Here is a 14,194-nt window from a genome sequence, read left to right on the forward strand (position 1 = left end):
CTTGCCTTAAGTTTACATCTGCTTTCTTGCCATTTTCTGTGTTTTTCTATGGGTTTTGACATGATTATTTTTGCTATCGTTATTATTCAAATTGGATTTAAGCTAATGGTGGTTATTTTAAAATCTCAGTGGGCAACTGAGAGACTGATTGCAACAGGGCAGAAATATGATTAATAAAAAAAAATAAACATTATTCTAACTAATATCAACATATTTATTAAAACTTACTGAACTTTTAATTTCACTGTTGCTCAACTTTGTATTGTGTGCCAATTATGCCCTTTCCTGGTTAGAGAGGCTCTCCGCTAGGCCTCATGCTCTGGTCATCTGCTGTTTGGAGCACTGTAATTTGTTCTACATGGGGCTACCCTTGAAAAGTATCCAGAAGCCTCAGCTCGTATAAAATGCAGCTGTGTGGGCAATTTTAAGCACCCAAAGAATGACACCTGTAAAATCTCTGCCAAACTTGTCATTGCTTCAAGAAAGGTGGTACGTGAGGCAAACGTGCAAGTGTTTTGCAGAATTTTTAGTACTGAAAGATTTGCCTCAGTGAAATTCTATCCAAGTCATGTTATTATTCCAAAATAAACCTTGGTACACAAGTTATTTCCTTTTAGGTTCCTTCTTAAAATATTTTGCAGTTTCAAAACATATCAGTCATCTATTAAAAGAAATACTTCCAAAGATCTGAAAAAAAAAACCCTACTCTTTGATAATCAAGTCTAGAACTTATAGAAAGTAAGCAAAAATAAGTTCATGGACTGTACATCATTTATTCATTAGATTTTTATCCCGTCTTTATTACTTTATAAGTAACTCAAGGCAAAGAATATACGTAATACTTCTTCCTCCTCCTATTTTCCTCACAACAATAATCCTGTGAGGTGATTGGGCTGAGAGTGACTGGGCCAAAGTCAAGCAACCAGCTTTCATGCTTAGGGCAAGACTAGAACATGCAGTCAGCTAGTTTCTAGCCTGGTGCCTCAACTACTACACCAAATTGACTCTTTTCATATTTTCCCCTCTAAAAGTAAAGAAAAAAAGGAAAAAGAAGAGGAAGGGGAAGAGAAGAGAAATATTAATAATGTGTACAGATGAAAAGAAGCACTTGATGAGCCTTCAGGTAGTCATTAGTGAGTGGTTTGAGTCCAGAGCCTGAAAAAGTTGTAACTGCCTTATTCTGTACCCTTTTGCACGCAAATGTTCTGACATGGAGAAACATTAATTCAGGTGAATTCCCTCAGGCGCTGGGAATTGGTACAGGAGCCAGGGAAGTGGCATTACATGTTTTGCCCGAATGACTCTCCAAGCGTAAGATGAACAGTACAATTTTCAATTTTCAGGAAACAATTAAATAAGGAGCACAGAAAGAGTTTCAGGCACTCTGACTTTACAGGATATTAATGATACTTACCTCCCTAAAGGTCCAATTGCCACCGTGAAATTTCCTCCCAGAGTAAGATTTCCACCTTTTGCAAAAGCTTCAACTGCTCTTTCATGGTTCAATATTATTACAAGATCTGATATCTGATGGCAGCAGTTTGGGGGTGGAATAGGAGAGAAAAAAAGAATTTAATGTTAGTCTTTTTCCAGAACCAAACTATGGGTTGTTGAAAAAAAATCTTGGCTAGTGCTAAGGTAAACAATAAAATGCCTGTTGCTGTTTGTCAAGATACATTACAGGCACATACAAGACTACTGTACCTATTTTTTTAATGTTAAGAATATAAGAATTCATGAGATTTCAGCAATCTTAAATTATTATTTTTTTTGTGATTTTGTAGTGAAATCTCATGCAACTTTGGCAGTTGTGATTGATATTCTTTGTTAGGAATCACAACTGGGGCAATAGGTGAGGAACCTAGATCAGACTGATCACCTCCAACTCAGTCTAATGTAATAACAAAACCACTGTGTGTGAGAGACAGAGGGGGAGCGATTTCTTGAATTCTTTCTCAATGTGGTTTGATAATTCCCTAGGATCAATGAAGTAACTTAAGTAGCTATCATCTCATGGTAAATTAAAGGAAGACAAACTCTTTATTAGGAACTGAAATATAAACATTCATTCTGAACTTGTCTGAATGTTGTCTTCACTTGCCTTGACACAACCGGAATGGAATTAAATGCAATTCCCAAACACATTTCTTTGAGTGAAAGGGAGTGATAAGGTTGACTTTGAAAAGAGCAGAAAAAATCTTGGAGAGGAAAAGGAAGAATTATTAGGCTGAGAAGTATGCTTGAGCACACCTGCTGAAACCCTCATTATTTATCAAACCAGAAAAATCATATGGCCTATAATGATCTATGGTAGATGCAGGATTTGCCAAATGACTAGTTAGTTGCTGTGAAACTGTATCACCATCCTATAAACTATATGAATGCTTGAAAAGCCCACACACATCACTTCTAGTGGGATATAGCTGAAAGCTCATGTGTCAAAGGCCCACCAAGTCAACCTGGATAACCTGGCTCAGTAGTAATAACTGAGAGAGGGATCTTGGAGTCCTAGTGGACAGTCACTTAAATATGAGCCAGCAGTGTGTTGCAGCTGCCAAAAGAGTCAATGCAATCCTAGGCTGCATTAACAGAGGGATAGAATCAAGATCATATGAAGTGTTAGTATCACTTTATATTGTCCTTGGTAAGGCCACACTTGGAAAATTGCATCCAGTTTGGGTCACCACAACATAAAAAAGATGTTGAGAGTGCAACATCATAGGAGTGTAAAGAAGAGCAATAAAGATGATAAGGGGGATGGAAGCTAAAACATATGAAGAATGGTTGCAGGAATTGAAAAGGACTAGGGGTAAACTGATAGCAGTGTTCCAATATTTGAGGGACTGCCATAAAGAAGAAGGGTGGGGGGGGTTTGTCAACCAATTCTCCAAAGCACCAAGGTAGGACAAGAAGCAAGGGATAGAAATTAATCAATGGGAGAACCAACCTAGAACTAAGGAGAAATTTCCTGACAGTTATAACAATTACAGTGGAATGACTTACCTCCAAAAGTTTTGGGTGTTCCAGCACTAGATGTTTTTAAGAAGAGATTGGACAATAATTTGTCTAAAATTGTATAGGGTTTCCTGGTTGAGCAGAAGGTTGGACTAGAAGGTCCAATATCTCTTCCTATTCTGTTATTTTATTAGAGACCCTGGCATGGTTCTTCAACTCACAAAAACTTCTGAGCAAGCTTCACTTTCTAATTTTCTAATTTTACAATAGCTTTTATTTCTTTCCAGAAAACAGTAATAGTGGGAGACTGGATGGATAAAGCACAGCCAGAGGAACAGTTGTGTCATCCCCACCAATTTACTTCAGTTCATTGCTTGGCTTTGATAATTGACAACTGCAAGACAAATGTGGGCAATACAATTGTTTTGAATCAAAACCTCAGGATCCTGTAGCAAAATCAATTAATCATCATATAGAGGTACCCTGCTCCTCTTTTAATCCATAAACTTCAATACATTATTTTCTTATTTTCATCTTGGAATATAATTCTTAAAGAAAGCAGAATACATCTGCATAACTGGATAAATGAATTTGCAAACTACTGGCTATGAAGCCACTATCCACTGTAAATATTGGTTCTTCCAGGGCATAACGTATATCAGTGCAGAGTAAACTCCCATGGAATTGTTTTGAAAATATAAATAAATATGGAAAGAAAATGAATGTAAAAGCAAAAATATTGTATGCTTGGCTAAGATCTTATTAACACTGAGAGCTAACAACTTAAATCACCTCTGCAAAAAAGAAAAAAAATGGGATTCCAGAAAATGCAATCTCTCTAACATTATTGGATCATATTAAATCTAGTAAATCTAGTTAAATCTAAATCTAGTTAAAATCCTCTCAGAAAACCATTGCTCCCTTGGATCATAAAGGATGACTCTCACTTGGTTCACTGTTGCTGTTTTGCATATTGCATGACTTTTAAAACATTACCAAATATTTCAGATTGTAATTTACTGGACTCATCTTTTTAAGTCATTTTTAGAACTATTCAATGTAACACCACAATTTAATACTCACCTCAATACCTATTTCAAATCCACCACCAAGGCCAGCAATTCCTATGGCAGAAGGAGCAGACCAGCCTATAAAGGTAATTTAGAGAAACCTTGTGACTATGCTGACTGCTTAATTTTGATACAGTAAAAATCGAAAGATGGTAGAAACAGTTTTCAAGAATGCAGTGATATTCCAATGAGAACAAGAGAAGAAACAAAGCTTATCTAAGTATGAAAAATAGTAGAAAGCAAAGTCACCTCACCAAAACTTTGTTCCCTATGCCATCTGTCTGGTAAACTCGCAAGATTTGTTTTCCTCGCCATGTACATGTATACATCCGAACCAGTGGTGAAATCTAAAATTTGTTACTACCGGTTCTATGGGCGTGGCTTGGTGGTAGGGGGGTAATGTGACTGGGTGGGTGTGGCCAATTTTTTTTTACTTTTAAAACAATTTTTTACATGTAAAACCATGTAAAAAAATGCTTTCAAAATGTTCTGTCCCCGTCTCACACACGCACACAAACAGACAGCCGGGGGTTAAATAAACTGGCAGTAGCTGCTTGCCAAGAACTCATTAAACAAAATACACACAGTCAAGAATTGTCCAGTTCGTAAAATAAATCCAAGGCTGATAATGTTGTTTCCAAAGATGCAGTGTGACTCGATAGTAGTTAGTTTTGTCCGTCACAGAGTCTGAATGGCCACCTCACCCCCTTTTATACCCTGTGGGGTGTGGTCCAGTGACTCAGCTTAATCTCTGGCACGCCTTTTCTTCTGTTGCGCGCGCTTATCTCTGCGACGCTGCCGAGGATCCAGCCAAGACTCATTTCCCTCATCACTGTCCACCTGTGGCTGCGTGGACGTGCTTGGCCCCGGCCCTATCTCTTGCCCTTCGGTGGACACTGAAGGCATTGCCAGAGAGGAGGGTCCTGGAGAGGGAGGCCTTGCCAACTCCTCTCCTTCACTCTTGGAGTCCTCTCCTGCCAATGACACAGGCTCAGGTAACGGAGCCACAACATAAAAGGCTCTGACGATCCAAGCCGAGTTGCAATTCGGCTGGGATCGTCAGAGCTTGGATTGTCAGAGCAATTTAAAAGAAAAAAACTTTTTTTAAAAATCCTCTGACGATCAGGCAACTCGGCTGGGATCGTCAGAGCCTTTTGAAAGCATTTTTTTACATGGTTTTACATGTAAAAAATTGCTAATCAGGCAACTCAGCTGGGATCGTCAGCGGCATTTAAAAGAAAAAAGCCTCTGATGATTGCGCCGCTCAGCTGGGCATGGGGCGCGGGGGCAGGGATTTTTGCTACCGGTTCTCCGAATTGCCCGCCGCCATCACTACATACTCACCCGAGCTGGTCCGAACCGGGAGCATTTCACCCCTGATCCGAACTACACTGTGTTGTTTCTCCATGTCATATAATATATATGGGTATATACATAATTTTGTATTTATTTATTTAGTCATGTTTATGTAGGTTATATTGGAGGTGGTGACCCTTTGAGAGCTGTGTGCAATGAAATTTCATTTTAATGTATGCCGATTAGTGTACATTCAAAGTGACAATAAAGTTATTCTAAGTTCTAAGTCTAACTCCATATCCACAAAAGAAAGAGACTGTTGTGTCAGGAGTATTTCTGGTAAGGACAGAGGAAAGTGTGAAAGTATCAAAGGCAACTAGTTGTGTCCAACAAGGAACATAAAGGTACTAGCTTGGGCAGTGGTGGGTTGCCCCCGGTTCGGAAGAACCGGTAGTAAAACTGGTGGGAGGCTCTGCCCACTGACCCAGACGTCATCAAAGTTGATCTATGCATGCGCAAAAGTGAGCGCAATGTGAACTGGTAGTAAAGGTAAGTAGAACCCAGCCCTGAGCTTGGCATATTATGAAAATAAATGGACACATGGGATGAAAAGATGTAACCATCCTATTAATGCTCTTAAGAGGAAGGACAAGAAAAGATCAGGTAGTTAAGGTTTGTCTGGTGTACTAAATTAGAAAAGAAAAATTTACCTCCATTAGGCAGGCGAGCTAGTACTATCCCACTGCCTCCTCGAGCTGTTACCAAAAATCCTGCTTTGATAACGGACAAGATTGCAAGGCCTCTTGCTTTGGCAATTACATGGGCTACAAACAATAATACAATTAAAGATTACATCAGAGGTACTTTAAAAAAATATATTAACAAATGAGCTTATATAGTCAATACCTGCCCCATTTTCTAGGTAGACGAAACAGGAAATATGACCAGATGAACTAACTCTCATTATTTCTTTATGGTAAGTTTACATTAACAGAATCTTGCCAAGCCTGAAACTATTTCTCTCCCCCTCTACTTTCCCCTTTACCCAAGAAAACAGGGAGGATCTCTTCTGAGCCTCTAGCCCTATCCACATTCCTGCTGCAGGCTCAGCTGCCTTTTATTTGACAGTCACCTTGGCTGTGTCTCAATGTCCTGTGTAACAGTGTCATTCCCACATACCATTACAATATGCTGCTACTATGCTAACAACCAGTTGCAGACTTCCTGTTAGCAGTGAAGAGACCAACCTCTTTGCTTTTTCATTAGAAAACTGTTAAGAGTTAGAATAGATAGTCTCTACACCAAGGAAAATGGGGTTGAACTGATTCTAAATTGAAAACAATTCGGTTCTGGTAAAGGTTTTAACTCCATTCAATCTATCTCAATAAATCTTATTAAACAGAACTCTAAGAGTGCTGGAGGTATGGAGGAATTTTACTTTAGACAGCTACTGAAGTGCCTGAGAAAAGCTGCTTTTCTTCCAGGATCATGGGGCTGCCACAAAAATTCAGGAAAACCTGTCTTTCTTTTCAACAGTTGCAGGTACAGCCAACTCTTTTTGCCCCTGTATTCTCTGGATCACCATTCTGCCTTCATATCTAAGGCACTAACACAGCCCTAATAATTACAGCATTCTTGAGAAAGAACTGTCAACTCAATTTAATGATTCCTTGTCATTTTACACCGATTTGGGTTTTCAGTTTATGTAGAGCTGTCTTGATTATTGTAGCTCTTTAGAAATTGAAGAGATTTGGTTCTGATTTAATTGAAAAAATAAGATTTGGATTCAGATTGATTCATTAGAGTATGCCATTAAATTAGTCATTTGTTTGTTTATTTTATATGGCCCGAATCCAATTTAACTCTAAATTCCCCATTTTAAGATGTTGTTACCAAAGTGGAAATTACTACTGTATGAGAATCAAAACTGAAAAAATAAGATCTCAGAACTGTCATGCTTGAAGTCAGTCTTTAAAAGAAACACATTTTCCCCAAAAGACAAAAAGTAGTTTTCTATTACAAAAAATTCAAGCAGAAAAGGCCATGGAAGGGCAAACTCTAAGGTCCATTTATTTGTAAGTTTTAGTTGATGGTATAAAAATATTACAATACTGCTGCTGTGTAGTTTTCTCTTCTAGGTATTTTGAGACAAAATTTTGCTTCATGAACAAGAAGCAATGAGGTCTGTTATCATTAATATTCTGAATGTCATCTGAATATTCAGGACAGCCAGGGAAGCAGTTATCTTTTAAACTAGACCACATTATTTCTAAGGGCAAATGGAATAGGAAAGTAAGTGTGCCATAAAAATATTATTTCACAGTATTTTTTCAAAATATTGTTTAAAATAATATTATTATATTATTATAATCCATCTGAAAGAAAGCACAGTGTGATTGCAAAAACATTTAAAAACCCTTCTTGATCTAGTGATACTGGGCCATTGGCTACTAACTGCTATCTTAGGTTTTATAGAAAGCAGGCCCCTTAAAATGTAACAACATATGCTTTTTACAGGCTCATAATCCGTTTCACAAGGTAAATACAGAATCCATGCCTCTATAATTTTTCAAATAAACTCAACAGGCAAAGACAAGACCTTAGAGGTACTTTAAAAAAGAGAGAAAGCATAAATCAAGGCAGAACAAGGATTCCATAACATATAGAAATGAAAATCTCACTCTTTACCAGGTATGAGCTTGTCAGGACCATTTCTGGAGGTTATTTCAGTAAATTCTCTTAAAATCTTAGCTGCCTTTTTGGCTTCCGATTTCAAATTGGAAGGTATGGGATTGTTCACTAGAAGAGAAAAAAATAATATAAAAGGACATTATTACTAGTATAACATTGACAAAAGAAGCTGAAACCATCTTTCATTTTTTTCCAGTGGTTTGTATGACTTGATTGGACCATAATTCTCTACCTTAGTCATATTCTGTGATGCTATTACAATTTCCTTCAATATCTGTATAATGGCAGAACTCAGGAAAACATTGCCCTCTCATGGAATGAGGAACTGAGGGACAATCTCTTTCCAATCACATCCACCGGTCCCATCAGCTCATCTGGGATGGGTATGTTTTGCAACCTGTCAGCTAGGGAATGTTGTCTGGCTAGAAAAAAAACACTTTTATGTCATGGCTCCCTCCCTTTGGAACATCATTCCTCAAAGATCAGATTAGCCTTGACTTTCAGGCCTTTGAAGTAGTCCAGAGAGGGAAACGCTAACCATGAACATTAACAGTACATTTATTGTAAAGTTACAGTAACAGCATCTTGGAGGCCTGAAAATACATCTCCCTCCCGCCCACCTTTATAGTCCTAGAAATTGGGGAGGGTCCTTTTTTAGGCCTCTGCCATGCCACATTGCTTCTGAAAGCCCAGATGCCACTTCTCTGATTGTTGCTAGGGTCCTCCTCCTCCTGTCTCTCAAGGACATTTTCACAGACCATAAGACTGACCTTGCTGGCTTCCCATAAGGCCTTGAAATGTGGTTTAACCACTGGGCATGGGGAGCTGGAAGTGTGGTAAAGAGAGCCAGTGCGGTCTGGTGGTGAAGGCACCAGGCTAGAAACCAGGAGATGGTGAGTTCTAGTCTTGCTTTAGGCATGAAAGCCAGATGGGAGAATTTGAGCCAGCCACCGTCTCTTTCAACCCAGCCCACCTCACAAGGTGGTGGTTGTGAGGAAGATAGGAAGAAGGAGAGTTAGGTACTTTCACTGCCTTAAGTATAAAAAAAAATAGTAAAGGCAAGAAAAAAAAATCAAATAAATAAATAAATAAATAAACACATGCATGCATACATACATACATACATACAGCCTATGTAGTAGTTGTAATATTGTTGATGGGTATTGGAATACCTCAGCTATAGATTTTGTTGTATGGCTTTTATATTGTTTTAAATTGTTTTTAATCCTTTTTTTCTATTTATTCTGTTATTTTAAAAAATGTGATGAGCTGCATTGAGTCATATATTTGAGGTTGGTAACTATATAGATAGGTACAGATTGAAATAAATAAATAAATAAATAAATAAATAAATAAATAAATAAATAAAATCTTAACACAGGAATATTTATTGATATTAAAGTAACGGGTTATTTTTTTCCACCATTGAGCTCAATAAATAATTGCTCTAATTTAATTCTACCAACTATCAAGAGAAAAATGTAGCAGGAAATACAAAAGCAGTTGTTCGGTTTCTTTCAGCAAGGAAATTTACTAGCTGATGATATTGAAATGCTTATTTCCCAGCTATTAAATTGAGAAAGATGATAATGAATAGGAAACCATATTTTAATGCTGCAAAAGATTTAAAACTTTAAGAAAAAACTCAGTTTATAGTTAACAATATGACTAATTACTCACTGAGTTTATTCTGAAAAGGGAAGCCTTTTTCTCATAAAACTAATCCAAATGAAATAAATGAAGTTCTGTTGTAAATTTTAATGATCCCATTAAATTCTAAAAATATTTAAGGATCTGTTATGATATTTTCAAGAACTTGTAACTAATGAATAGACTACCGCAACTTAAGACAGAAATAAACATTTGAATTGCAATATATATGCAATATATATTTGCTTATAACAGCTACAATTAAATACTGAGCTGTTCCCCCACAGAAAGAGGGAAATGTATTTACATATATGTATATATTATGTGTTCTTTCATTTAAATACTGCCAAAATTGTATGACTCCTAGGGGTTTCTAATCAAAAAACAAAATGAAAATTAAATACAACTTGTTCAATTTTTATCTTAAACAAATTCAACATTAAAACATTAAAATAAACATTTATTTGTGTTGTCTTCACGCTAGGCAACATCAATTTCAAAAGCTCCACTATCTATAATAGCTGCAAGTACTATTTCGTAAGAAAGCTTGCAGCCGCCTCATGTGTCAATATTTGATAAGAGGGCAAATATTATTTTGTACTACCCAGTTTCTTTTGGTAACATGGGCTGCCACACAAGTTGGATTAATAAATAAATTATAAAAAATGGAAATAGGGTAAAGAGGTGGAAATATTTCAGGAACATTTTCTTATATTATTGTCCTTTTATTGCAAAAGGCCAGGTTTGTCTTAATGAATTTACAATTACAATTAGTAATTGATACAGAGAGAGAGATCACATGAGATTAGTCACATTTTCATAAAGTTACTTCTAATTTACAGTACAGAATGAACACACTGTTTTGGAAAGTATAAGATCTGAGAAACTCTAAAGAAAGAGATGAGAGAGATAAAGGAAGGAGGGAGGGAAAGAGAGAAAGAAATGTCATCTCACAAGAATTTTTGCCCTGCATTATAATTAAACAAATACATGGTGCAAGACATGATTGGAAAAAAGCAATACACCAACAGTATTAAAAATACAAATAAAACTGCTCTTACAAATTGGCATCAAATAAGTTAAATTTACTTAAATAATATATAGAGTTTCAGGCTTCTGAATGGGGTGGTGGCCTAGTGGGAGAGATGGGGTGGCCTAATGATTAAGACTTTTGCCTCCCACTTGGAAGATTGAGAGTTCAATTATAGGTAATGGCAGATATGTCTCTCCTAGGGGCCAAAGAAAAAAATAGCTGCTGTACGCATGGCGTCAGGAAGGGTATCCGGCTAGTAAATCTTCAGCTCCATCCAGTTGCTTTGATTCTACCCTGAATTAAGGGATTACAGGGTTGGAAAGAGGGAGTTCACATCTAACACCCAAGGCACCCTATGAAATACTGCAAATAATAACGTACTGTCATACATCAAATACAATAGGTCCAGGAAATTACAGTACATAATTATTATATCATTTTCCCCATTGACCATTTGCAGTACCTCCACAGAAAATAGACAGTCCATGAACCATAAATTGGGAACCATCATAGGTATAAGTAGTCCTCAAGTTACAAACCACAAACCACATTTTTTTTTTTTTTTAATTTGATTTATATGCCGCCCTTCTCCGGAGACTCAGGGCGGCTTACAGTACACTGGCACTGAACAAGTGGAACTTATAACTGACAATTGAGGTTGTGACTGTCGCAATGTTCCAGCAGTCTTATGATTGCAATTCAGGCACTTGGCAACCAGCTCACAATTATAAGGGTTGCAGTGTCCCATGGTCATGTGATCATCATGTGTAACCTTCCATGCTAGTTTCTCATAAGCAAAGTCAAAGAGAAACTTCCAAGAGGAAGCTGGTAGGAGGTTGCAAGTTACTCACAATCCTGCTTTTTCTCCTGAGGAGCCCGTGTCACATGGGGATCTTGTGCTGAGTAGCACATACCCACCCATACCCTGTGGTGCCCACCCTTTTGGCACCTACTGATCTGCACCCGGTAGCACCCACAGGCCTGCATGTCTGGGATGAGCTTTCCCATATTGTGTTCATATGAGATCCTTGCTTAACAACCTGTGTGATCCTTGCTTAATGACAATAAGAACTGCCAGGATTGCCATCACTAGTCATATGGTATCATATTCATGACTGCATTCCTTAGCAATGGAAATTTGAGCCCCAATCATCACCGAACCTCTGAGGACTACATAATGACTACTACATTCTGACAGTTCTCTGCTGTGGTTAATAACATTAATCTCCCTTTTGCAGCTGTTTTCAAAAACATAATGAAACACCAGAGAGAACAAAAAATGCCCCAAAGCTCACATTGTTGTTAGTTGTGAAGTGGTGTCCGACCCATCGTTCCTCCAGGCCTTCCTGTCCTCTACCATCCTCTGAAGTCCATTTAAACTGATGCCTATTGCTTCAGTGACTCCATCCAGCCATCTTATTCTCTGTCGTCCCCTTCTTCTTTTGCCCTTAATCGTTCCCAGCATTAGGCTCTTCTCCAGTGAGTCCTTCCTTCTCATTAGGTGGCCAAAATATTTGAGTTTCATCTTCAGGATCTGGCCTTCTAAAGAGCAGTCAGGGTTGATCTCCTTTAGGACTGACCGGTTTGATCACCTTGCAGTTCAAGGGACTCGCAGGAGTCTTCTCCAGCATCATAGTTCTAATGCCTCAATTCTTTGGTGCTCAGCCTTTCTTATGGTCCAACTTTCACAGCCATACTTTGCAACTGCGAAAACCATAGCCTTCACTATGCATACTTTTTTTGGCAGAGTGATGTCTCTCTTTTTAGTATGCTGTCTAGATTTGCCATAGCTTTCCTCCCCAGAAGCAAGCGTCTTTTAATTTCTTGGCTACAGTCCCCATCTGCGATGATCTTGGAGCACAGAAAAATAAAATCTGTCACTACCTCCATTTCTTCCCCATCTTTAACAAATAACATGCATTAATTATTTGTTGATTTAAAGCAGCACAGCCCTTCTGCACTGTACAATTCTTTCTACCTACATTCTATTGATAATCTTGTTCCCATTTATTGTAGAAAGAAAAGTTGAGAATAATCTTAGAAACACTCATTCTATTAGTGTATCCTTCTACGGCTTGCTTTCTCTGTGATCAAAAGACCATATCCATTTTTTAGAATTGCAATTCATTTATATATTTATCAACAATGAGGTGGAGACTAGATTATTTGAGATATTCGTAAAGATTTCCTAATTAATATTGAAGATGACTATTAGAATCTGAAAGTTTACTGAATGTATTAATAACATTTATCATCCAAACAGCTAAATAATTCTGCTCTCAGAAACTAAAGCACCTGGTTTTGTCCATTCCATCTAACACAGTTATGATCTCTCTGGGAAATTGCTACGATGGAGCCATATCTGTGGGCACACAAGTGTTGCCCTAGCTCAGCTCCAGCATGCATGCGTGCGCCGGCCAGCTAATTTTTGGGCCTTCCAGGCCCACCGGAAGTCAGGAAATGGGCTGTTTCCAGCCTCCGGAGGGCCTAAAATTTAACTGGTAGCCAATGCAGTCATGTGAAATTAAAAATGATATGTTACTCATAGATATTCCTCTAAAATTATCCACAAAATTATGAAACATTGAAGCTATCAGCAGCAATGGACAGTCCATTACTACAAAAAATAAAGCAGGATATAGACAGATGGAAGAAGTTAAAACTGTCTTTTACAGGTAAGATCTCAGCAATTAAAATGAACACTCTCCCCAAGATTATATTTTTATTCCAAACTATCCCAGTGAATATTGATAAAAAATACTTCCTAGATTTGGAAAAAAAGGTGCGAGACTTTTTATGGGAAGGGAAGAAGGCAAGGATTGCATATCAAACATTGCAAAGGAAAAGAAGCATGGGTGGCTTCAGATTACCCGATTGGGAAGCATATCAGAAGGCGGCCAAATTAGTATGGATCAAAGATTGGGTTTCACCACAAAACAAGAGAATTTTGACATTAGAAGGCCACGATCTACAGGCAGGCTGGCACGCTTATTTATGGGGCCCAAAGAATAAAAAGAACTCACATTTCCACAACCACAAATTAAGGGAGACCCTGATTCAAACATGGGAAGAAATTAGACAAAGATTTTATACGAAAGTACCGATCTGGCTCTCAATTATGGAGGCTTTGACCTCTAATAAAAGGGATATCTGGAAATTTGGCACGTATAAAGATATATTAGATGAAAATGGTATTCTTAAATCACAAGAAATATTAAGCAATCAAGGTTTCAATTTAGATTGGTGGAGCTACCTGCAGATAAACTCTAGATATCAAAAAGATAGGGATCAATTCGGCATAGAGATGAAGTACAACAATCTGGATAAAATTATGTTGGGGACTGAAAAGAAAATGCTAGCGAGATTCTATAATCTCTTATTAGGCGAGGAAAGAGCAGAAGGAATAGCTAGGAATCAGCTAAGCATTTGGGAAAAAAACATTGGCTATAGACTAAATTTCAATGACTGGGAGGAGGCTTGGAATAGAAATTATAATCTC

At 37.7% G+C, this 14,194-nt stretch overlaps 1 protein-coding gene across 1 annotated transcript in view; it reads right to left on the bottom strand.

Moving 5' to 3' along the window:
* Window positions 1-14,194, bottom strand: part of SH3YL1 (SH3 and SYLF domain containing 1) — a 33,124-nt gene that overhangs the window by 14,936 nt on the left and 3,994 nt on the right. Inside the window, exons 2-5 of the mRNA XM_070932967.1 lie at window positions 8,010-8,120; window positions 6,032-6,145; window positions 4,039-4,103; window positions 1,415-1,527 (exon numbers count right to left, since the gene is read on the bottom strand). Coding sequence (XP_070789068.1) covers window positions 1,415-1,527; window positions 4,039-4,103; window positions 6,032-6,145; window positions 8,010-8,120 — 403 coding nt within the window. The remainder of the gene's footprint in view (window positions 1-1,414; window positions 1,528-4,038; window positions 4,104-6,031; window positions 6,146-8,009; window positions 8,121-14,194) is intronic.

Source organism: Pituophis catenifer, unplaced genomic scaffold, assembly GCF_029215685.1.
Source record: "Pituophis catenifer annectens isolate HBS135680 unplaced genomic scaffold, rPitCat1.0.hap2 SCAF_1, whole genome shotgun sequence".
Lineage (NCBI taxonomy): Eukaryota > Metazoa > Chordata > Lepidosauria > Squamata > Colubridae > Pituophis > Pituophis catenifer.